The sequence below is a fragment of the Carcharodon carcharias genome, chromosome 18, assembly GCF_017639515.1.
Source record: "Carcharodon carcharias isolate sCarCar2 chromosome 18, sCarCar2.pri, whole genome shotgun sequence".
Lineage (NCBI taxonomy): Eukaryota > Metazoa > Chordata > Chondrichthyes > Lamniformes > Lamnidae > Carcharodon > Carcharodon carcharias.
The window spans coordinates 48,739,775-48,766,311 of record NC_054484.1 but is presented as its reverse complement, the minus strand read 5'-3'; the positions used below and the strand labels follow the sequence as shown (position 1 = coordinate 48,766,311).

Below are 26,537 nucleotides of genomic sequence, written 5' to 3'. Positions count from 1 at the left end.
CACTGAGACAGCCTCACACTGAGACTGAGAAATACTCTGACACTGAGACAGCCTAACATTGAGATTGAGAAACACTCTCACACTGAGACAGCCTGACACTGAGATTGATAAACACCCTGACACTGAGATTGAGAAATACCCTGACACTGAGGCAACCTGACACTGAGATTGAGAAACACACTGACACTGAGATTGAGAAACACCCTCACACTGAGACAGCCCGACACTGACGATGAGAAACACCTGACATGGAGAAAGCCTGACATAAGATTGAGAAGCACCCTGATACTGACACAGCCTGACACAGATTGAGAAACACTCTCACACTGAGACAGCCTGACACTGAGATTGAGAAACACCCTGACACTGAGACAGCCTGACACTGAGATTGAGAAATACTCCGACACTGAGACAGCCTAACACTGAGATTGAGAAACACTCTGACACTGAGACAGCCAGACACTGAGATTGAGAAACACCCTCACACTGAGATTGGGAAACACCCTCACACTGAGACAGCCAAACATTGACGTTGAGAAACACGTGACATGGAGAGAGCCTGACATAAGATTGAGAAGCACCCTGACACTGACACAGGCTGACACAGATTGAGAAACACTCTGACACTGAGACAGCCTGACACTGAGATTGAGAAACACCCCCACACTGAGACAGCCTCACACTGAGATTGAGAAACACCCTCATACTGATATAGACAAACATCCTGACACGGAGACAGCCTGACACTGATTTTGAGAAACACCCTCACACTGAGACAGCCTGACACTGAGATTCAGAAAAACTCTAACATGGAGAGAGCCCGAAATGCGATTGAGAAGCACCCTGACACTGTCACAGCCTGACACTGCAATTGAAAAACACCCTGACACTAAGACAGCCTGACACTGACACTGAGAAACACTCTGACATGGAGAGTGCCTGACACTGAGATTGAGAAACGCCCTCACACTGATACAGCCTGACAATGACATTGAGAAACACCCTGAGACTGAGACAGCCAGATACTGAGATTGAGAAACACCCTGACACTGAGACAGCCTGACACAGATTGAGAAACACTCTCACACTGAGACAGCCTGGCACTGAGTTTGAGAAACACCCTGACCCTGAGACTGAGAAACACCCTCACACAGTGATTGAGAAAGAGCCTGACACTGAGAAAGCCCGATACTGAGATTGAGAAAGAATCTCACACTGAGATTGAGAAACACCATCACACTGAGACAGCCTGACACTGAGATTGGAAACACCCTGACACTGAGACAGCCAGACACTGCAATTGAGAAACACCTTCACACTGAGATTGAGAAACACCCTCACAATGAGACAGCCCGACATTGACGTTAAGAAGCACCTGACATGGAAAGAGCCTGACATAACATTGAGAAGCACCCTGACACTGTCACAGCCTGACACAGATTGAGAAACACTCTGACACTGAGACAGCCTGACACTGAGATTGAGAAACACCCTGACACTGAGACAGCCTGACACTGAAACAGCCTGACATTGAGATTGATAAACACGCTCACACTGAGACAGCCTGACACTGAGATTGAGAAACACCCTCACACTGATATAGAGAAGCACCCTGACACGGAGACAGCCTGACACTGATATTGAGAAACACCCTCACACTGAGACAGTCTGACACTGAGATTCAGAAACACTCTGACATGGAGAGAGCCTGACGTGCGATTGAGAAGCACCCTGACACTGACACAGGCTGACACTGCAATTGAGAAACACCCTGACACTAAGACAGCCTGACACTGACACTGAGAAACACTCTGACATGGAGAGTGCCTGGCACTGAGATTGAGAAACACCCTCACACTGAGATTGAGAGCACCCTGACAATGAGACAGCCTGACACTGAGATTGGGAAACACTCTGACACTGAGAGAGCCTGACACTGAGACAGCCTGACATGAGATTGAGAAACACCCTCACACTGAGACAGCCTGACACTGAGATTGAGAAACACCCTCACATTGATATTGAGAAACACCCTGATACGGAGACAGCCTGACACTGAGATTGAGAAACACCCTCACATTGAGACAGCCTGACACCGACATTGAGAAACACTCTGACATGGAGAGAGCCTGACATGCGATTGAGAAGCACCCATCTGACACTGACACAGCCTGACACAGATTGAGAAAAACTCTCACACTGAGACAGCCTGACACTGAGATTGAGAAACACCCTGACACTGAGACAGCCTGACACTGAGATTGAGAAACACCCTCACACTGAGATTGGGAAACACCCTCACACTGAGACAGCCTGACACTGACGTTGAGAAACACGTGACATGGAGAGAGCCTGACATAAGATTGAGAAGCACCCTGATACTGACACAGACTGACACAGATTGAGAAGCACTCTGACACTTAGACAGCCTGACACTGAGATTGAGAAACACTCTGACACTGAGACAGCCTGACACTGAGCCAGCCTGACATTGAGATTGAGAAACACCCTCACACTGACATAGAGAAACATCCTGACACGGAGACAGCCTGACTCTGATATTGAGAAACACCCTCACACTGAGACAGCCTGACACTAAGTTTCAGAAACACTCTGACATGGAGAGAGCCTGAAATGCGATTGAGAAGCACCCTGACACTGACACAGCCTGACACTGCAGTTGAGAAACACCCTGACACTAAGACCGCCTGACACTGACACTGAGAAACACTCTGACATGGAGAGTGCCTGACACTGTGATTGAGAAACACCCTCATACTGAGACAGCCTGACACTGAGATTGAGAAACACCCTGAGACTGAGACAGCCAGTCACTGAGTTTGAGAAACACCCTGACACTGAGACAGTCTGACACTGAGACTGAGAAACACCCTCACAATGAGACAGCCTGACACTGAGATTGAGAAACGCCTGACATAAAGAGAGTCTGACATGCAATTGAGAAGCACCTTCCTGACACTGACACAGTCTGACACAGATTGAGAAGCACTCTCACACTGAGACAGCCTGACACTGAGATTGAGAAACATCCTGACACTAAGACAGCCTGACACTGAGATTCAGAAACACCCTCACACTGAGATTGGGAAACACCCTCACACTGAGACAGCCTGACACTGAGACTGAAAAACACTCTGACACTGAGACAGCCCAGCATTGAGATTGAGAAACACCCTCACACTGAGACAACCTGACACTGAGATTGAGAAACACACTGACACTGAGATTGAGAAACACCCTCACACTGAGATTGAGAAATACTCTGACACTGAGATTGACAAACACCCTGACACTGAGACAACCTGACACTGAGATTGAGAAACACTCTGACACTGAGATTGAGAAACACCCTGACACTGAGATTGAGAAACACCCTCACACTGAGATTGAGAAACACCCTCAAACTGAGATTGAGAAACACCCTGACACTGAGACAACCTGACACTGAGATTGAGAAACACTCTGACACTGAGATTGAGAAACACCCTGACACTGAGATTGAGAAACACCCTGACACTGAGACAACCTGACATTGAGTGTACATGTTCAGGATTTTCCCGTCGGCGAGCGGGAGTGCGGGGCCTGTTCACCGATGTATAAAATGATGCGCGGTGACGTGGGGCGGAAGTCCCGATGTCACCGCGCCCCGTTTAAATTGTCCAGTAGGCGGGAGCGCAGCAAAAATTAGCTGTGCGCCCGCCAACCTGTCAATGGCCAATTGAGGCCATTGACAGAGTCATTTAACTAATTAATGGACCTGCCCGTCCAACCTTAAGGTTGGCGGACAGGCAGGGAGCCCTGGCGGGAATTACAAAAAGCATGAAACCTCATCCACGGGCGGGACGAGGTTTCATGTAGGTTTTCAAAAATTTTTATGAAAGTTTTTGTAAAAATTATGGACAGTGTCACATGAGGGGGCATGTCAGGAATTTTTTTCTCTATTTTTAATATTTATGACAGAACAGACAATTTCCCTGAGGCCGACTCTGAGTGACAGAGAACAGTTAAAAGATAGTCCCAGACAATGGATTTACGATTTTCAAATAATGATTCTAAGTGGGGAACTCCTGGCAATGAGTGGGAGACAGCTATGTTTTGAACAAGGGACACTCTACCACTGAGTGGATGAGACCCTATTCCCTGCGTGAGTGAGACCCTGTGTAAGACACTGATGTAGATGCTGAAAGACACATGGCACTGAGTGGCTAATAAATAAATAACATTCCTCATAATTCCTAGGACATTCCAAAATGCTTTACAAACAATTAAGTGCAATGATTTGTTCTGTTGGAGAATACAGTAGCCATTTTATAAAAGCAGGGTCTTGACCAATTAGTTGTGTGGTCAATTAATCTATATTGAATTTAGTAAGTGGTTAGTGAGACAGATCTTTGCACTGATAAGAGATACTGAATGAGAAAAATCTTGTAAAGAGTGAAGGCAGCCTGGCACTGAGCTGGGAAGACAATAAGGAGACACCCAACAAGAGAGGCATTGATGTTTTTGTTCTGACATTGCTATGGAGAATCACTAATATTGTCTTCTAGGTCCCCTTGTCTTTTTTATGTCTATTTATTTATGTTTATGCATGGTAGGTCTGGAAATCAGCATTATACCAATGCACTTGTTTCCATCAGTTCCGCAAGTTGACATAACAACTTAAGGATATAAGAATAGCAACAGGAGTAGGCCACAGAACCCTTCAAGCCTGCTCAGTATTCAATAAAATTGTCGCTGATCCTTAACCTAAACTACACTTTCCTACCTGACCTCCATATCTCGTGATTCCTTTAGAGTCCAAAAAGACTATCAATCTCTGCCTTGAATATACTCAATGATTGAGAGAATTCCAAAGATTCGCAACCCTCTGAGTGAAGAAATTTCTCCTCATCTCAGTCCAGAATGGCTAACCCCTTGTCCTGAGATTATGACCCTTAGTTCTAAACACTCCAGCCAAGCATCTGCCTTGTGAAACCTCCTCAGAAGTGTACATGGTCAGGATTTTCCCGTCGGCGAGCGGGAGGGCAGAGCCTGCTCACCGATGTATAAAATGATGCGCGGTGACGTGGGGTGGAACTCCCGATGTCACCGCGCCCCGTTAAATTGTCCAGTAGGCGGGAGCGCAGCAAAAATTAGCTGTGCGCCCGCCGACCTGTCAATGGCCAATTGAGGCCATTGACCGAGTCATTTAACTAATTAATGGACCTGTCCGTCCAACCTTAAGGTTGGCAGACAGGCAGGGAGCCCTGGCGGGAATTACAAAAAGCATGAAACCTCATCCACGGGCGGGACGAGGTTTCATGTAGGTTTTCAAAAATTTTTATGAAAGTTTTTTTCTCTATTTTTAATATTTATGACAGAACAGACAATTTCCCTGAGGCCGCACTTAGCCTCAGGGAGATGAGTGTGTTCTTTTATGCGCATGCGCAAAAGAGTGCACTCTCGATTTAGGGATTCTCCCCTCCCCGCCCACTTAGGGAGCGCATAGCGCTTCTGTGCGGACATCACGCTGGGTGGGCTGAAAATCCTGCCCCGTGTTTTAATGAGTTATCATTTCTTGTTCATCCAAACTGTAGAGAATGTAGACCATTTTGCTCAATCTCTCTCATATTTTCTCAGCCCAAGAATCAATATAGCAAACCAACTGCTCCAAAGCAAGTATATCCTTCCTGAGGCACAGAGACCAAAATTGTGCATAGTATTACCGGTGTGGCCTCACCAAAGTTCTGTACAACTGCAACAAGACTTCCTTACTCCTTTACTCCATTCCACCTTGCAATAAAGGCCAACATACAATTTGCCTTACTAATTGCTTGCTGTATCTGCATGTTAACTTTCAACATTTTTTGTACAAGGAAATGTAAATCCCTCTGAACACCAACATCTAATAGTTTCTTACCATTTCAAAAAATAGTCTGTTTTTCTATTCTTCCTATCAAAGTGAATAACTTCACATATCCCCAGAATATACTCCATCTGCCACCTTTTTACTCATTCACTTAACTTACTTACACCCCGTTGTAGACTCTTTGTACTCTCCACATAGCTTACTTTCCCATCTAACTTCACATCATTAGCAAACTTGGATACATTGCTTACTGTCTCTTTTGTCTAAGTCATTAATATAGACTGTAAGAACCTGAAACTCCAGCACTGAGCCTTGTGGCAGCTTGCTTATTAGTAACAGACTGTCAATCTGAAAATAAACTATTTTTCCTACTTTTTGCTTTCTCTCCTTTAACTAATCCTTTATGCATGCTGATATATTACCCCTACCCCCAATCCCATGAGTCCTTTTTTTGTGCAGCAACCTTTCTTGTGGCACCTTGTCAAGTGCATTTTGAAATCCAAACATACTGCAACCAAGGAGTTCCCCTTTATCTATCCTACTAGTTACATTCTGAAAAAACTCTAATAGATTTGTCAAACATGATTTCCCTTGGATAAGAATATGTCAACTCTGGCTGACCCTATTGTGATTTTCTAAGTGTCATGTTGCCACTCGCTTAAGAATGGATTCCAGTACTTTTCCATTGACTGTTATGCCTACAAGCCTGTTGTTCCCTCTTTCTCTCCTTCCTTTCTTTAATCATGGTGTTATATTTGCTACCTTCCAATCCACTGGAACAATTCTAGAATCTAAGGAATTTTAAAAACCAATGCATCCACTATCTTTGCAGCCATTTCTTTTAGAAACATAGGGCAGAATTTTGCCCTTGGTGGGCATGCGGGCCCCACTGGCTCGGCAGCGGGCGGACAGCCGACCCACGCCGCCGAAACGGGGCCTGCCACCATTTTGAGTGGGCGGGCCAATTAAGGCCCAACCTGTGGCCTGCCCGACAGGAAGCGCTATGCACTTCCTGTTCCAGGGGGAGGGACTCCCCAACTGTTAAAGTGCGCTCTTTCGCGCATGCGCACAAAAGAGCACATTGCTCCCTGAGACTAAGTGTTGTCTCAGGGCGATTAGTGACAGTGCACAGAACTTAAAAAATAGAAAAATAAAAATATTATTAACACGTCCCCCTCATGTGACAATGCCACACGAGATGGGACATGTTAATAAATATCACATTACATTTATTAAAGTTTATAAAAAGGAACATGAGACCTCATCCCGCCAGTGGATGAGGTTTCATGTATTATCAGAAGCCCGCTGGGGCTCCTGGCCTGCCCGCCAGCCTTAAGGATGGACAGGCAGGGCGTTTAATTACTTGAATTACCCTGTCAATAGCCTCAATTGGCCATTGACAGGTCGGTGGGTGGACAGCCGATTTCGCTGTCCGCCCACCTTCCTGAAAATTTAAAGGGACCAGGATGACGTCGGGGGTTCCTCCCTACATCATCCCACATCATTTTCCTGTCGGCGAGTGGGCCCCGCCCCCAAATCACCGACAGGAAAATGCTGACCATAGACCTTAGGCCATCAGGTCCAGGGGATTTGTCAGCTATCAGTCCTGTTAATTTCTCCAGTACCTTTCCTTTACTAATATTAATCCCTCTCATTGGGCCTTAGTTCCCCACTATTTCTGGTATGGTTTTTCTGTCTTCTACTATGATGACAGACAGATAATATTTGTTTAATGCCTCTGCCATTTTCTTATTTCTCTTTCTAATTCCCCCGGTCTCAGCCCATGGGATCCACATTTATTGGAGCTACTGTTTTCCTTTTCATATACTTCCAGGAACTCTTACAATCCATTTTTATATTTCTGCATAGTTTACTCTCATATTCTACTTTCTCCCTCTTTATCAATTTTTGATCATCCTTTGTTAGTATCTCCCAATCCTAAGGTTTATTATTCTTCTTAGCAATATTAGAAGTCTGTTCTTTTAATCTAATACTTTCCTAAACCTCTTTAGTTACCCATGGATGACTCTCTTCTCCTATGGAGTTTTTATTCCTCAGTGGAATGTAGGTTCAGTGAGAATTATGAAATATTTCTTTAAATGCCCACCATTACTCATCAATAGTCATGCCTGTTAATCTAATTTCCATCTCTACCATATCCAACTCACATCTATGTAATTGCCTTTATTTAAGCTTAATACTCTTTGGACTATGTACATTCAAAATTAATGTGTAATTCTAATATATTATGATCACTCTTTCCCAGCAGATTCCTCACAATGAGATTACTAATGAACCCTGCCTCATTGCACTAAAGATCTAAAGTAGCCTCTTTCCTGATTGGTTCTATGATGTATTGTTCTAGCAAATTGTCTTGAATGTATTTCATGAACTTAACTTGCAACCTACTTTTGCCAATTTGATTTGTCCATTCTATACACAAATGAAAGTCCCCCATGATTATTGCATTGCCTGTGTTACAAGCTCATCTTATTTCTTGTTACATAGTCTGTCCAACAGTATGGCTACTATTAGGGGGCCTATAAACTACTCCCACCATTCTTTTCTGACTCTTGTTATTTGTTATCTCGACTCATACTGATTCTACTTCCTTCTCTTCAGAACCAAGATCCTTCCTATATTCTTAAGCCATCCTTTATTATCAAGACTCCACTGCCACCCTACTTTTCCATTTTGTCTGTCTTTTCAAAATGTCAGGTGCTCTGGAACATTTAATCTCCAACCATGGTCACCATGCAACCATGTCTCTCAAATGTCTATTAGATTAAACCTATTTATCTATGTTTACATTGAACTACATAAGACATTTGGCACAGAAATAGGCCATTCAGCACATCCCGTCCATCCTGGCGCTTACCCTCTACTCAAAACTCCTATCATCTTTCCTCATCTAAATTTATCCCTTTTTCCTCTTATTTTTGTCCAGCTTTCCCTTAAATGCATCCATACTATTCACTGCAACAACTCCCTGTGGCAGCACATTCTCACCATGCTTTGGGTAAAGAGGATTTTTCTTGGATTTCTTGGTGACTATCCTAATATTGATGGCTTCTAGTTATGCTCTTCCCCACAAGAGGGAACATTTTCTCTGCATTTACTATCATAATTTTAAATACCCCTATTAGGTCACCCCTCAGCCGTTCCTTTTTCAAGAGAAAAGAGACCCAGCCTATCAATCCTTTCCCAACACATTTCTGCTATCATCCTCTATCACTCTCTCCAGTGCCTCTATATCCTTTTTATAATGTGGCAACTAGAACTGCATGCAGTATTCAAAATGTGGTCTAACCTAAGCTCTATACAGTTTAGCATAACCTCCTTACTTGTCAATTCTGTCCCTCTAGAAATAAAGTCTCATGCTCAGTTTGATTTCTTTATGGTAACCCATGGTACAACTTTTAGTGATTGGTGTATTTCTACTTTGAGATCCCTTTGCTCCTCAATGACATCTAGATTGCACCTTCCACGTAATAGTGACCTCCCTATTCTTGCTACCGCATTGCACAAGCTCACATTTATCTGTGTTGAACTTCATTTCACAATTATTTGCCCATTCTGCAAGTTTATTAACGTCCTCCTGAAATTTGTTGCAGTCTGCCTCAGTACTGACCAACCAATTTTATTTTAACTGCAAGTTTAAAAACTGTGTCTTTGATTCCAAAGTCCAGATCGTTAACGTAAATTGTGAACAGCAGTGGTCCCAGCACTGATCCTTGTAGAGCATCACTTCCCATCTTCTGCCACTCCAAATCATTACCTTTTACTCCTGCTCTGCTTTCTGTCTTGAAGCCAGCTAACAATCCATTCTGCTACTTCCCCTTCATCTCCACATTCTCTGACTTTATTTATTAGTTTGTCATTAATTTGTCTATCTTGTTGCAACTGCTTTGTGAATTCAGATAAAGCAACTTTAATTTTAACTTTTTACCATTTTTCCCTCTTTTGACCTTAATCAATAGTGCACTATTACAATGAAACTTTTCATTGCCACACACTTATCTTTAAACAAAATGGGGTCCTGCTTTGTGGCCTTGACATTTTTCCTTAAATTTATAAAAAAAAGAGAGCTTCATTTGAACCCTCTCCATATCTTTCTGGTTTAAAGCCCTATCTATAGCCCTATGATTTGGCAGAAAACTGATGCCAGTTCAGGTTAAGTGCAGCCTGTCCCAATGGAACAGCTTTCTCTTTCCCCTGTACTGGTGCCAGTGCCCCATGAATTGAAGCTGCTGTCTCCCACGCCACTCTTTGAGCAATGCAGTCAATTCTCTGATCTGTTTGACCCTGTGCCAGTTTGTACATGGCTCAGGTATCACTCTAGACATTACTACCTTTGAGGTCCTGTATTTTTAATCTGGAGCCTAACTCTTTAAACACCCTCAGCAGAATCTCATAACATTGGAAACTTCACATTGTAAAGCTTTCCAACGTCCAGTACAATGAAGGCCAGACACAATGTTCAGTTTGTTTCTATTACTTTGAAAATATGCTTTGACTCCAAACTCTCAATGGCCTGCCCCTCCCCCAAATATATCAGCACAATAGTTTATTTGCCCATATTTTCCATCTTTGCTCAATCTACAAACCTGATTGCTGAACTACTAACTGAGGTGCTAGAATAATCTGTATTTTAAAAATTAAGAAACAGTAACCAGGAATGGCAGCTTACCTCTTAGCTTTAAAAGGTACAGGCACAAGCAGAAACTGTGGGATTAATTTCCATCTACAGATCTAAGTTGTCTCAAAACAGTTAAGAGCTGGTGCAAATCCTGCTCAAAAAGTAATGAAATGGAGTTCAATTTTCCAATGTAAACTCATAAACATAAGCATTTATTTGACTAGGTGCAGACTCATAAGTGCAGGGATGATACTATTGATGGGAGAATAAATGTTTATAAGTCAATTTATCGAAATATGACAATCAAAAGAAAACCTTACAACAGAGGCAAAGATTCCAAAATCCTTTGATTTGAGAGCCCCAAAGAACATTTTAAACCATTAGCATGGTTGACAAAGTTGTAGGGACAGGTAATTAAGAGTAAAACAAAAATTAAGGGAATGGGAATCCTAAGTGTGTCATACTCTTGATAGCCATTGGAAGGAAGAAACCAGAGCCAATCTTTACTTGGAATAAATTTATTCAGTGAAACATTGCAGTTATATATCACCTGACTCTTCTCTACTCCTGCGTCATTAAGTGTCACTCTATATGTGCTCAAGTAATTATCTGATCAATGCTTTCCACCTGCATTTACCTCAAATGATACGGTTAACATGTGCAAGCATGATTTGGAGACAAGTGATGAAGCAGCTAAAACACCTGGTTCCCTGCTTGATGGATGCTGGAGGGGCACGCATGAGATAGTTCTGAGGAGCTTCCACTCAATGCCACAATTCTCATGGGTCAACATCAGCAAGGAAATGCAGGAACATTTCAGCCAAGCTGATCACACTGACACTATTTAAGCCAGCCTTTGTTGCATGATAGCCACTGATGTCTGTGGAGCAGACATACATCTCTACATTTGCTTGTTACTGACTCAAACTCAAAGACCCATGTTTTTGCCAGGCAAGTGTGCTAGGATCTAAAGAAATAGATAAGTAGCATCTTGACAGATGTGGCCTATTGAGCACTGTTGGCCTTTGATTGCCCTAGCATTACTTTCCTTCAGAGCAATGCTGCGTAAAGCATAATGTAGTGATTGGGATGTTTCTGCAAAGCAGTCCAGCATAACAATTAATCGGACATTCACCATTCACATATTGAAGTGACACCATCAGAGGTTTACTTTTAGAAGCTGAGCCTCCACAATGCCAAAGTGTGGAAATTCCACTTCTCTCTTTAAATGTGGGTGTGCAGGTATAAGCAAGAGGGCATGTAGCACCCCTTACGCAGCCTGACATCCTTGATATCTCTCCATAGCTCCTCCACTTCTTCCAAACACCTCAGCTTAGAGGATTCCCATTGGAAAACCCATTGGCAACAGTATTGGTGCTCGGAGCAAAAGGGAGCAGAAAGGCTTGCATTTATACAGCACATTTCATGACCAGAGGATGTCTCAAAATGTTTCACAACCAGTAAAGTACTTCTAAAGTGCAGTTATTGTTGTAATATAGGAAACGTTGCAGCCAAGTTGCGCACAGCAAGCTTCCGCTAAAGCAATGTGATAATCACCAGATAATATGTTTTTAATGATCTAGATTGAGGGATACATATTGGATAGGACAACAAAGATAACTTAACTGCTTTGCTTTGAAATAATGCCGTGGCATCTTTTACGTCCACCTGAGAGGGTAGGTGTGGCTTCACTTTAGTGTCTGATCCAAAGGACGGCACCTCTGATGGTGCTTATTCCCTCAGTACTGTGCTGGAGTGTTAGTTTTTGGTTTTTGCACTCAAGTCCTGAAAGTGGATTTGAACCCACAATGTTCTAACTCAAAGGCAAAAATGTTACCAACTGAACTACGGCTGACACAAAAATAAGGAAATCTGGCACAAAGGCTCACGAGAACAACGGCAGCAGCAGAAAAATAAATTAATAAAATCTGACTAGACATGATTGAAGAGCACTTTCTTTTAACATATGTGCACTCTTAAATGATATCTAACCTGAAGGCCAGCTCCTAGCATTGCTATACTCCAAGTTACCTGGCTGTGGGTTCGACTTTACGTTCAGCATTCCTGCCTATTGGGAATCAAGTAGGAGACTTCAATGTCCTCTTCATGTGTTAAATGAAGACCTGTCAATATCAAGAGCATGAAATCCAACCATGAATTGGAACAATACCAGAACAGGCTGCAGTCAGGCTCTGTCTTGCTTTGTGTTGTTATGCCATGTGTAGATTTCAAAACATTACATTTTTTAATGTCATGTTCACGAAAATCAGATCCAGTGTATGCCAAACCATGTCGTTCTAATAGTGATGCAAAATGCTTCAATTGGTCCACAGGAAAACAGGGCTGTTAATTTGGAATTGGAGGACAAACCCCTATACTAAGAGCTGGATTAAGATTGCTTCAATTAATGACTCCACCCATTGAATAACACCCACCCTCAGTTTGGGCAATGCAACATTCAGACCAACTGGGCCCCTTTCTCAAATCATAGTACACCTTCCAGAAAGTGGTCAGGATCAACTACTGAAAGCAGTAGATAAGGCAGAAGTACTTTAATCATCCTCCAAACTTTAAAATTCTACCAACTGCATGGAAGATTAAGAGGTGGTCTAACTGAGGTGTTTAAGATGATGAAAGGGTATAACAGATCAATTTAAAATCCCGAAACTAATATAGATAGATTTTTGTTAGGTATGGGTATTAAGGGTTATGAAACCAAGGCGGGTAGTTGGGGTTAAGATCGAGACCAACCATGTTTGAACTGAATGGCTCAGTGGCTGAATGGCCTATCCTGCTCTTATGTTCTTATGACACTGAATTTTCTCTTCCCACCCTGAGCATGCTTTCTTTATCCACTCAAATCCACAGTTCAAGGTGTGCCAATGAATTAACCTCAAAAAAATTAAGTGCAAACTACAGAATTCAGATTTGAATTGCATCAGTATCAGAAGATCTAGGCTATGCCGTCACCAAAGGAAAGCACTGGGGTAACTCGTGCAAAATGCATACATTCATCACATTTAAGATAGTAAATTTGGCCACATTTTATATCAGCTATGTCAAAGGAATTTTATTCTGATGGGGCTAGGTCTTAGTAGCTCAAATGCTGCAGAGGTCTATCCGCATGAAGGCTGTTCATATTTGCTGCATAAAGTGGCTCTGCCACTTAGCTGAAAAATCTATCCATGAGCACCTGACTCTAGCTGCAAAGCTGCAAACTTAGGAGAGATGTTTCGATCATTTAAACAGTCCTGCACTGGAGGAGGTCCTCCTTCTCCACTTTGCCAGGCTCAGATCAAAGAGGGCTCACAAAAATCAAACTAGTATGACTGCTGCCTGGAAGGCTGGTATTGACATGCATGATCTTGCCTTGCTGGTCATTGATCACTGTACATTTATGGAGTGGAAATCCTTGTTGCTCATGAAAGCCATGAGACTGAGTGTTGGGCCCCAAATAGTCAGCTCGGTGCCTTTAATATTGCTCCAGACTTTATTGAACTGCAATTTCATCTAATTCTGGTTTTCATAGACAAGTGATGAAGCTACTTGTGCTAACAAAAAATACATCAAATACCCACTTGATGCAACAGTGCACTGCAGTAACTTGGAAGCATGGAGCACAGAAGCTCAGAACAGTGGTGGCCATGACAGCTACTGGCTGCATTCAGACACCAGCAAACAGAATGCTTCCATTACTACATCACCAGTGAATGAGAGCCTGTGAAGACAGTTTTTCCCCAGACAATCTAAGTAGATGTGCCTGGGTCTGCATACATGACTGCGTGGATGAGAACAATTATAGACACCTTAGCTCAGGTACAGTAGAAGCAAACCTATTTCACATCCCATCTTTCACCCTCTTCTTTCGTCTCCAAATAACACGGAATGGGAGAATTTAAATAAATTCCTGTATTCTGATTTTTAATTGTAGCAATCAAAAACATTGCTAGCAAAAATCCTGGGTTTTAAAGAAAGAAAGAAAATGATCAAAAAGCAGCCAAAATCACAGAAATTCAATTCTCAGAAGTCAACATTCAAAGTCCACTGTCAGAAATGGACTTGTGGAAAATCTAGCTGGTCCCCTTCGAGTAGTCACATGTTGTTAGATCAGAACTGACCTGAGCTTCACCATCCATTTACTAGGGAATAGAGCACATGCTGATTATTGTGTAATTACCATTGCTTGAAATGAAACTCCAGGACATTTTGTGCAAAAACACTTCAGGTCAAACTGAAAGGATGATTGTGTACTATGCAGATTTCACAGGAACTGGCAATATGGATCTCTGCACTATTTCCTGGTCTTCACATGCTTTTTCTGCACTGATGTCTATGTGGAATAGAAAATTTGCCCACATCTCCCATCGCCTCAGACAATAGAAAAGATTATGCATCACTTTGAATTGGTTAAATGACTAACCTGGATTTCCTTAACAAATACAATATACAGAGTCAAGGAAAAAAAACACCATTTAGACAAAATACAGAACTTGAAAAATTATGATTGGACTAATTGTCAAATATCATGCATAATTAACTTTACAGTTATTTATTGCACCTTTAAAATTTATCGTCACTGGGATGTATTCAAAAATGCTGCAGTAAATCAGTCATTGAATTACAGTAAAACAACATAAATTGTATTTTATAAGTCGTCTCTTTTCCCACATGTACAAAAAATCTAACATTTTCAAATTCCCTTCATTTCCTAAAAGTGAAATCTTCTGTAGCCTACTTTTTTTAAAAGTAATTTTACAGTTCTACAAATGTTTAGATCTATAAAAACAGTAATGCTAACTGAAAGATTTCAAATTATGTCTGAACCTATTTATCTTCACATTTTGTAACTGATTTATGTTGTCATACCTGTAAGGTCATCTAGGCTCAGGGAAATGTGGACAGGTTTATCCGAAGGTAGCCTTCTTGTGGTAATCATATGGCCAATGGGACTAAAGCTCCGGCTGTAGCTTCTGCTCTTTAGCTGTGAGGAAAGATTGGTATTGCGATTCATTGTAATTTTTCAGCATTTACCTGGAAATACTCTTTAGCATCACATGTAAAGAAGTGTCACTATTCTGCTGGAGCAGTTTCTGTTAAACCGAATCCAGAGTGAGCTCCCTATCCCTTTCTAATGTCAAATGTGAAATTAAAGGATGATAACAGAACTGTGAAGAATAATCCCAAGTGACAAGGCTGGGAAACAAAGTAGAAGAGTTCACTGGATTTTCTGTCTTCCTTGTTACAACTTTCAGAATTCATACTGTTCTATTTGACTTTATATTTCATAAAAATTCAAGGTAAGCAAAGTTAATTGCCAGTGATCAGAAGGATAACCCCAAACAGACAACAAAACTTTACAAATTTAAATTAATATATCATGTTTTCTGTTATAAAACCACAGGACCATTTTAGAGCACAGATAGATTGCACCTATTGCCTTACCTTGCACAATTCCACACCTGCCGATGCAACGTTCTGAACAGACTTGTGTCCTGCCTGGTCTTTGCCTTTGCAGAGCATTAAAGATTAAATGTGAGATAGAGCACCTGCTGCCTGCACAAATTGACAGTGTAATAGACGCTGAAACAGCTGCTAGGACAGCATGCTGTTACCTGCACTTCCCATGGGTTCTGGGCTCCCTCAGGCCTGCTTTCTGTCAGCCGGACTTTCCCTTCCTTTCCTAGGGAAAAAGGCACAGAACTTTATTCACTCGCACAACATAGGATGGAATTCCTTTCTCTGATGCATCTCCTAGCATTTTGTTTACAGTTCAGAAACTTCTAAGCTCAAACAAACTGTCTTTAAACTAGAAAAATATTGTCAGCATAACCGTGTCTACTACAGCAAACTCCTTTAAACAACATGACTCCAGTCAGTAAAAATGCCTATGACCCCAATTAGCTCAGGGTTACATAGCCAGTTTGGACTGCAGCTGCAACAGTACGTAAATGTACCATGATGCAGTTTTCCAAACTGAGGCTCAGTGTGTCTGTGCTTCAGCACAATATGACAGAATAGTAGTATGTGCAATAGAAATGAATAACACTTGAATGACAGTAATGACAGGTGTCAGCCTCATCTGACACGAAAATCCTCGACATATTTTGGCATGTTTTCTACAACTCACATATCAGATAACCACATTTTCAGATGCAGCAGTCTGTTATAGCGCTGGCTGCTGAATTTGACAGTCAACTTCCACCCATGATTTATCAGTAAAATCAATGGCTTTTCTTTTAAAAAAATCGAAGAACCACTGGAGTTTCATGGTAGATTACAGAGGCTGGCAAAGAGGGTCGTCCCTTGAGAAACTGCACAACGGCATGGAATTCGCTTAGATTTAAAACAAATGAAGATTTAAAACTAGCTGGTAGATTAGTAATTAATCTGCTGAAAGCTCCAGCAGCTATTTATAACCTCTCTTTTTGTTATATCCCCTCTTCTTTTAGGTTGTCCCAAGCCACGTACCATTCCCTAGCAAATTGGACAGGCAATAAAACTTCTCCCAATGCCATTCTGGAATTGACTGCTAACAAATGCATGAGAGTGACCTCGTCTGACTTGCCCTTCAACTCTTCTTCCATTTCCATGGGGAAGCACCTGGCAGCTTCGTGCACCCTTCCCTGACTGCTCCATATTAAAAACACATGGTGCAGGGCGCAAAACCTCATCCTACCGATTCTATGATCCAGAAGATGTTTCAGTACATAACCCAAACATAATATTGGATTATAAATTTTCTTTTTGCTTTGATCCATGCCATACCAGATATAATGCAAATAAAATTTCTAAATGTTGGTAATTAATTTGCACAACTGTAGTTGTAGTATTGTGGTCTATTCTCATTACCACATTTTAGGAAGGGTGCCAAAGCCTTGGGGTGAGTGCAAGGGAGATTTATTAGAATGGTACCATGGCTGTGAGACTTCAGCTTTGTTGAAAGACTGAAGCTAGGTCAGTTCTCCTTAGAGCAGAGAGGTTAAGGGAGATTTGATAGAAGTATTCAAAATCATGAAGGGCTTCAATAGAGTAAATAAGAAGAAAACTTCCAGATGGTACAGTTGCCAGAGGACAGGAATTCAAGGTAATTAGCAAAAGAACAAGAGGTGACACTGCTTCTTCTCCCACTCTCACAACATTTCCTCTCATGTTCTCAACGATCTATCCTTGCACCCCTTCCATTTCTCATCTACATGCTACCCCTCAGTGACATCATCCAAAAATGCATCATCAGTTTCCACACATATACTGACAACACCCAGCTCTACCTCACCACAACCTCTTGATTCTTCCACTGTCTTTAAGCTATCAGACTGCTTCTCTAACATCCACACTGGATTAGCAGAAATTTCCTCCATTTAAATATTGGAAAACCCAAAACCATTGCCTTTGTTTCCCACCATAAACTCCACTCCCAAGCTACTGACCGCATCCCTCTCTCTGGCAACTGTCTGAGGCTGAACTAGGCTGTTCACACATTAGTGTCATATTTGACCACGAGATGAACTTTCAATTAATCAATCAATCCATGCCATTGCTAAAATTGCCAATTTCCACTACCGTAACATTGCTTGACTCTGCCCCTGTCTCAACTCATCTGCCGCTGAAGCCTTCATTCATGCCCTTGTTACCTTGGGTCTTGACTACTTTAACACAATCTTGGCCGGCCTCCCACATTCTACCCTTTGTTAACTTGAGGTCATCCAAAACTCTCCTGCCAGTGTCCTAAGATTCCCCGATCACTTCTGTGTTCACTGACTTACATTGGCTATGATTTTTCTCAACCTTGTCCTAAATCGCTCCCTGGCCCCATCCCTTGCTAACTCTGCAATCTCCTTCAGCCCCACAACCCTCCCAGATATCTGAGCTCTTCTAATTCTGGCCTTTTGCTCATCCCCAATTTTAACTGCTTCACCATTGGTGGCCGTACCTTCAGCTGCCAAAGTTCTAAGTTCTGGAATTCCCTCCCTCGACCTCTCAACCTCTCTTTCCTCTTTTAAGTAGTAGCCTAACATCTACCTCTTTGACCAAGTTTTGGTCATTTGTGCTAATGTTGCCTTATATGACTCGGCATAAAATTTTGTTTTGTAACATTCTTCAGAAGTACCTTGGGACGTTTTATAAAAGGCCTTATATGAAAACAACTTGTCATCACAGAAAGAAAATCCACCTTTGTTGTGATCTGGAATGTGCCGACTGAAAGGACAGTGGAAGCAGGTTCAATAAATTAAATCAGTAATATTTAATGTTAGATCATAAAAAGTCATTTGCATGAAACTCAAACCCACAGCAAGCACTATTTAATTTGGTAGCTCCTGTGGGTGGAAGGTAAACCTCTTATAGTGAATAGGTCAAAGCAAATAAGACTGGCACCATTTGTGTGCAACACAATAGCATTTAAATTATTCTGCTTTTTGCACTTTACCTTCCAATATAAACTGTTTTGTAATACAGTGAGGCTTTAGCAGGCTTTATACTCATCAGTTCTCAGGCTATTTTTTAAAATATATCCTGTATCAATTTATTTTTGTTTCATGAGCAGCAGGAAATAAAAATAGTTATCAAATAAATATATTATTTAATAGATGTCTGATCTTGTTCCAATGATAGTGACCTTGGATTATTATCACTGAATTCTTTCATATCACTGAACACCACATATAGCCCTTGAGCACTGCCAACAGGAATTTGAGCATTATCCAAATGATAATTAATTATTGGACAACTGTAGTTTTAACCTGCACATTAAAGATCCCGGTCTTGACCAACACATTTCACCTGCTGATTCTTGCTGCTCAACAAGCCACCACGCTTCACGGCAGCTTAGTTCAGATCTGCCAGGTTGAGCTCTAATCTTCCAAAGCACACCATTTAACAGTGAACCATGGATCAACAGCTGTTTCAGGTCCTGCCCAGCCCAGCTGCAGATGAAAAGCTGATGGTGGGAAACAGTGTTGGATTTAAAAATTAACACATAATGCTGCATCAGGATGCATTCCATAACTTTGATATTTATGTGAATAAAATATTTTTAGTTAAGTTGATGCAGTTTAACACAAAATAAATTAAATGACCCAATAATTTATTTCATGCTGATTTTGACCTGCTCCACTGTGCCTCAGAACTTCTCTATACTCTTCACTGGACTCGGGCCTGATGCTCATGTTGCTGCTCCAAATGTCATGTGCCTCACTGCCTATTGCTACTCAGACCATCTTCCTCATTGGCACAGGTCGATTGAAGTTATCCTTCACCCTCCTCTAGTTTCCCAGTTTTTGCTAATCTTGGCCTCTGGATTTCACTCCCACTGCTTTGTGCTCTTCTGCCATTCTACAAACTCTACTAGTGTGCACTGTTAGCAGCTACAGTCACGGTGCACCTGCAGATTAACCTCTGTGGTTCCTGGGTGACTCTGTCCTGAGTTTTCTAATTCTGGGGCCTCAGTGTATCCAGTGGTTGTTTAGCTCACTGGAGTTGGCTGCATCAGCAATTTCTCTGATCCTCCCATAGCTCTCAGATCCATCAATTCCAAGCCACTTGCTTTCAACCTGCTCTTTTCTCCCACATGGGTTGGTGACTGCTCCAAACTGCCCTATTATGTCTATCAATGGACCTCAGATTTCAACTCTGGACTATTCATTGTCCCCTCCCCACTTTAACTTACAACCTTTCTCCCACTGGTCACCTCCCTTTTTTCCCCTCTTTACCTGGCTATGCTATCTTTCATCTCTCCCCTCCAATCGCTAAACTATTCCTCTGCCTTGCTTCTCTCCTGCTAATGCAGACTTGAAACTGAACATGTCCAAGGTTACCCACTGTAGGATACTTTGCTTGGCTTTCTCTGACCTACTGAGGCACTCCTTGCTGCCTTCTTAAGAGCAACAACCCAATTCCTCATCTTCCACTCTCACTGATCTTCCTCCCCCATTTCCCCCTGTGCACATGTTGAGAGCTACCTTCACAGCCTTCTTCACATGGCAATTATTCCATCTATCACTCCGTTTCCTGCTGATAGAAGAAATCACCATCTGTCCATACTTCCCTTCAAAATGTTAGTTCACTCAAGAACAAGGCCCTCATCATCCGCAGATGATTTGATTAATATCCTGGCTTTCACTGAATCTTGGTTTGTGGATGGTGACACCTCACCCCTTATTGAAGCCATCCCATTTGGCTATACTTTCCACAACCTGACTCGCCAGAACAGTGATTTTAATTAAAGATAGGGTGACTGAATATCTTAAAAATTTTCAGTTGATCAGAGATTGAATTTATAAAGAGTAGGTCATGCTTGACAAAGCTGATTGAATTTCTTCAAGAGCTGTCTAAAGTAGTGTACAGATGAATGTCTACAGATGTTATCTATATGGATCTCTTGAAGGCATTTGATAATGTTTGTCATAAGAGAGTATTAGCTGAAGTTGAAGCTCATGGAATTGAAGACAAATTATTAACCTGGTTAGGAAATTGGCTAAGTGACAGAAGACAGAGTAAGGATAATGGGCAGGTACTCTAATTGGCAGGATGTGACTAATGGTGTCCTGCAAGGATCTGTGGTCAGGTCTTAACTATTCACTAAATCTATTAATGACTTGGGTGATTGAGTAGAATGCCACAAATCCAAATTTGCAGATGACTCAAAGATAGGCAGCACTGTAAGTAGTGTAGATGGAAGCATAAGGTTACAAAGAGATATTGATAGATTAAGTGAACTAGCATAACTGTGGCAAATGGATGTCAATATAGGTAAATGTGAAACTACCCCCTTTGAACTTAAAAAGTATAAAATAGTGTAGTTTCTAAATGGTGAAAAGCTAGAAACAGTGGAGCCCCAAAGACACTCAGGGGTCCAGGCACACTGGTCATTAAAATTCATGAACAGCTGAAAAAATATTCAAAAAGGCTAATGGAATGCAGGCCTTTATATGTAGAGGACTAGAATACAAGGTGGCAGAAGTCATGCTTCAGTTGTACATAGCCCTGGTTAGACCACACCTGAAATACAGTGAGTAGGTCTGGGAACCACAACTTAGGAAGATTATATTAGCCTCGATGGGAGTGCAGCATAGTATTACCAGAATGGTACCTGGGCTGCAAGAATTAAATTACAAGGAGACACTACATAAAATAATATTGCATTCCAGGGAATTTAGAATGTTAAGGAGTGTTTTGATCAAACTTTTCGAGAAATTAAGGGGAACCGAGAGGGTAAATAGAGAGAAACTATTTCCGCTGATTGGAGAGTCTAGGACTAGCGGCATAGTTGAAAAATTAAAACCAGATCTTTCAGGGGCAAGAATAGGAAACACTGTTACACACAAAGGGTGGTAGAAGTTTGGAATTCTATTCCTCAAACAGCAATGGATCATCAGATGGTTACAGCACAGAAAGAGGCCATTTTTCCTGTTGTGCACATGTCAACTCTCTGGAAGAGCAACTCACCTAGTCCTACCCCTACCCCCACCCCACAACTTTTTCCGCATAGACCTGCAATTTGTTTCTCTCTAGATAATTATCCAATTCTCCTTTGAAAGCCAAGATTGAATCTGCCTCCACCACATTCTCAGGCAGTGCATCCTAACCTAACTCTTTCCTCATGTTGCTGGTGCTTCTTTTGCCAATCACCTTAAATCGGTGTCCTTTGGTTTGCAACCTGTCCACCATAGGAAACAGTTTCCCGCTATTTACTCTTGTCCAGATCTCTCATGACTTTGAGCACCTCTATCAAATCGTCTCTTAATTTTCTCTTCTCCACAGAGAACAGCCCCAGCTTGTTCAGTCTATCCACATAGCTGAAGCTCCTCGTTCCTGGAAGCATTCTTGTGAATCTTTTCCGCTTTGTACTCTCTCTAACGGCTTGCATATCCTTCCTAAAGTATGGTGCCCAGGATTGGACACAATACACTGGTTGGGGACAAATCAGAGTTCGATACAGGTTCATTATTATTACCTTGCTTTTGTACGCTATTCATGAAACACAGGATCCCGTATGCTTTATTAACTGCTTTCTCAACCTGTTTTGCCATCTTCAATGATTTATGCAGATATATCCCAAGCCCTCTGCTCCTGCGCCTTGTTTAGAATTGTACCCTTTATTCATATTGCCTCTCCATGTTCTTCCTACCAAAATAAATCATTTTACCCTCCTCTGTATTAAATTTCACCTGCCACTTGTCCGGCAATTCCACCAGTTTGACTATGTTCTTTTGAAGTTTATCATCATCCTCTTCATAGTTCACAATATTTCTAGGTTTTGTGTCATCTGCAAATTTTGAAATTCTGCCCTGTACACCCAAGTCTAGATCATTCATTTATATCAGGAAAATCAAGAGTTCTAACACCAGCCCCTAGGGAACCCCATTATATACCTTCCTCCAGTCTGAAAACTAACTATTTGCCACTATTCTCTTTTTCCTATCACCCAGCCAACTTTGTATCTATGCTGTTACTGTCCTGTTTATTCCATGGGCTCTACCTTTGCTGACAAGCTATGTAGCATTTTATCAAATGCCTTTTAGAAGTCCATCTACATCACATCAAATTGCATTACTATCATCAACCCTCTCTGTTACCTCATCAAAAAACTCAAAGAAATTAGATAAACATGATTTGCTCTTAACATCTCCATGCTGACTTTCCTTAATGAATCTACATTTGTCCAAGTGACTGTTAATTTTGTCCTGAATTATCATTTCTAAGAATTGATGCTCGATCAATTGTTAAATTTAAAACTGAAATTGATAGTTTTTTATTAATGAAATATTTTAAGAAAAATGGGGCAAAAGCAAGTATATGGAGTTAGGTTGCAGATCAGCCATGATCTGATTGAATGGCGTGAATGGCGGAATGGGTTTGAGGGGCTAAATGATTCCTGTTCTTATGATGCTGTCATTCCCAACAAAACTGTCACTGTGTGCTATTCCTGTCATGCATGCATTAAGAATCCATTCTTTCCACCCTCGAATCCACACGAGCAAACCCGAAACACAGCCTGGTTTATAGCTATCCAATGTCACAGCTGGCTTAACAATCTCTAGTTCTACGGATTGATCTTCTCTGACTGAAGCTCACACTATAGGCTCATCCTGGAGAGCAAATATTATGCCAAGCTTCTTATCACTAAAACTGACCACTTGCTTAAGCTCCTCTCCCTACCAACTCCTGCCCTGGTAGTTTGAAGAAGTTCTTGGATTTCTTTGTAATCAAGATTGAGGCGCCCCATCACCTGTTGTCACTGCACTTCTCCTTCCCTTGCTCATTAAGACAAATAGGCCCCATTCCCTCCCCCACTAGCTCAGAACCGACATCTCTCCCTCTCTCTGAAGGAATAGATGGATACCCAAATCATAATGTTATGTGACTCAGTGGATAATTTGAATGCTATGGCATTCTTGTTTTTGCTACTCAATCTCCCTCTTGGTGGTAGGGATTGCAGGACTGGAAGGTTTATCGAACTATTTATATATATATATATGCTGTCCCTTCAGTGATGTCATACATCTAATCTGCATAAGCCAAAACTTCCTTCAGTTAAATATTCTGAAGACTGAAGCCATCATGTTTTGCCCCCGTTACATGGTCTGTTCCCTTGGGCAGAATTTTCCATTTTTGTAACTAGGTATGGTGGTGTTGCTCGGGATGGTGGGAAATTGATTCCAAACTTGGAAGCTCATTAATTATGCACAGGCGAGTGTCTCTCCGAATCGCCTAGCAAGTTGGGAGCTGATTCATCTGCCTCACCGTTACTTGGGGTTGACGGTCTGAGCGCCATATTTAAACACCACCCGAGCACTCACATTTCACCCTCTCCAGCCAACCTGTTTCCAGTTCATCACCTCTTGACAGTCACAGTGAATGACATGCAATCTTGTAATCAGCAGAGCCAAAACTCTCTTCTCTCTCTCTTATAGGTACCAGCAGATCGAGGTCCGCAAGGCTGGCCAACGTAAGTCCCAGCCTGCTGACCACGTCGGATAAGAAAGCTGAGGAAGAACCGTCACTGCACTCACCCGCACTCTCCACCAGGCCAAAGACACTCACCTCGATGGGGCACAGTTCTAGATTATGCTTGGGTTCACCCACTGGAGAACATCTCACTGACACATCCTTGCAGCAGTAGGAAGCAGGGACAACCCAGGTCTCCGGCACTCAGAGGGCTGCTGGAGACCAGCCACCTGCTTGGCCCAATTCAGACGGTTAGCCTCCACGAGCGGCCGCCAACTTAATGCTGGAGATGCAACAGGCGGCGGAACATCAGACAAAGACTCAGCAATCACTCAGCAGACTAGAGTGAAGGATGGAGGAGTCCGTTCATGCTCTGTCTGGTGTCGTGTCTCCAACATGTGAGCGATTCGAGGTCACCATGGGAAGGTTGACAACCACCATGGAGACCTTGGTCCAGCAGGTTTTGCCGGACACCATTGTATTGTTACATCTCCAGCATTAAGTTGGTGGCCGCTCGCAGAGGTTAACCGTCTGAATTGGGCCAAGCAGGTGGCTGGTCTCCAGCAGTCCTGGACTCCATGGTTACATACAGTGGTGTGCGCCACCAACGTGTAATGAGAGGGGGACGAGGCACTTTAAACTTTCTCCAGGTACCCCACAGGGAGGATGAGCGTCAGCTGGACACCACAGGGGTCTCCACTCAGATACTCCAAGGGTGTCTAGCCGCTCAAATCCATTCTACCTGTGACCCCATCCACTCCAGCTGCTCAGGTTGAGGAGGGTACATCTGCCCCAGAGCAGGAGACCCTTATCAGGCCAGGGCCCTCCAGACCTCAGGCCACTAGATGACATCCACCAAGGTCATCACAGACATCAGGACAACCTCTGCTGCGGATGTCAGGGTTGCACCCAGGCGTGGTGTTAGGCTGAAGAAAATTAAGAAATATTGAGACCACTCTTGGGTTATAGTTGTGCAACCACTGTAAACATATTACACTTGTGTAAATACATTGGATGTTTTTGTGAATGGCTTGGTCAACAGAAGGTGTTGCGATTATGTACCTTTGAATCCTCTTATTCCGAGGTTTACCTATCCTCCCACTCAGTGATAGTGTCCCCCTCTGTGAGATTCACATTCCTGTGACATCAACCTCACTGAAGATAGTTTCTGCACTCTTGTGTGATATCAGGGAGATGTGTTAAAATCTTTATTGGAAATGTTTGATTAAAGCGCTTATAATCCTCCCTCTTGATGAAACACCATTGTGTGAGGGTAGTTCAGCAGCCTTGTGTGATTAGTGACAGTTGTGCCTCCTCAGTGGTAGTTCCAAAGGACAAAACATGGGCAAGAGGAAGAGATCCCCAACCGTGTCCTCACTAGCCACTGTAATTTCTCATTGATGTGGCGACAACTGCTTCAAGTGAGTTCCCACAGCATTTTCACTGTTGAGTCGACTCTCAGTTCCCAGAGTGAATGCATACAGGGGGCACTGCTGACCTTCTTAGGGATCATGGCCTAGTGAATCATGAGGCTAGAAGATGCAAGTATGAATGCTGAACTAGCTCTCGATGTGATAGGTTGGACATCCCTTTCAATGAAATGGATTGGCATTCAGGGCCAGAAGAAATGTGGCCATCTCCCCTCGCCTTCACTTTACTCCTCCTGGGATCTGGTAACAATTAAAGTGGCACAGGCATGACTCCCATATCTTGCCTTCTCTATGGTGTTGTCCCGTGGAAGCTGAGCCTCATCACCCTCTTGAGGTTCCTGGCCTCCTGATCTTCATCCTCTGAGGAGCTCTCATACTCCTCCATCTCAGACAGGAGATCACCTCTTCTGCATTGTCAGATTGTGAAGGGCGCACCACATAGCGATGATACAGGAAGCCCTGTCGGATGTGCACTGCAGTGAGCCACCTGAGTGGTCCAAACATCTGAAGCACATCTTCAGAGTGCCAATGGTCTGCTCGATTAGGGACCATGTGGAGCTCTTGAGCTGCATTGTACCTCTCCTCCAAAGCACTCTGAGGCCAACACCCTGATGTCATCAGCTAGCATTTCAGTGGGTGCCCCTTATCCCCAAGC

At 42.5% G+C, this 26,537-nt stretch overlaps 1 protein-coding gene across 2 annotated transcripts in view; it reads right to left on the bottom strand.

Annotated features, from left to right (window-relative positions):
* The window catches only part of map3k7cl (map3k7 C-terminal like), a 200,315-nt gene extending 183,919 nt beyond the window's left edge, over nt 1–16,396 (bottom strand). Inside the window, exons 1-3 of one of the 2 annotated variants that reach the window (XM_041211600.1) lie at nt 16,121–16,396; nt 15,951–16,015; nt 15,375–15,489 (exon numbers count right to left, since the gene is read on the bottom strand). In XM_041211600.1, the coding sequence (XP_041067534.1) occupies nt 15,375–15,489; nt 15,951–16,015; nt 16,121–16,133 (193 nt within the window). In that variant the 5' untranslated portion in view covers nt 16,134–16,396. Of the gene's footprint in view, nt 1–12,539; nt 12,632–15,374; nt 15,490–15,950; nt 16,016–16,120 lie in introns of those variants that run through there. The other variant, XM_041211601.1, reaches the window with a different exon arrangement.
* Nucleotides 16,397–26,537: the final 10,141 nt, after the last annotated feature.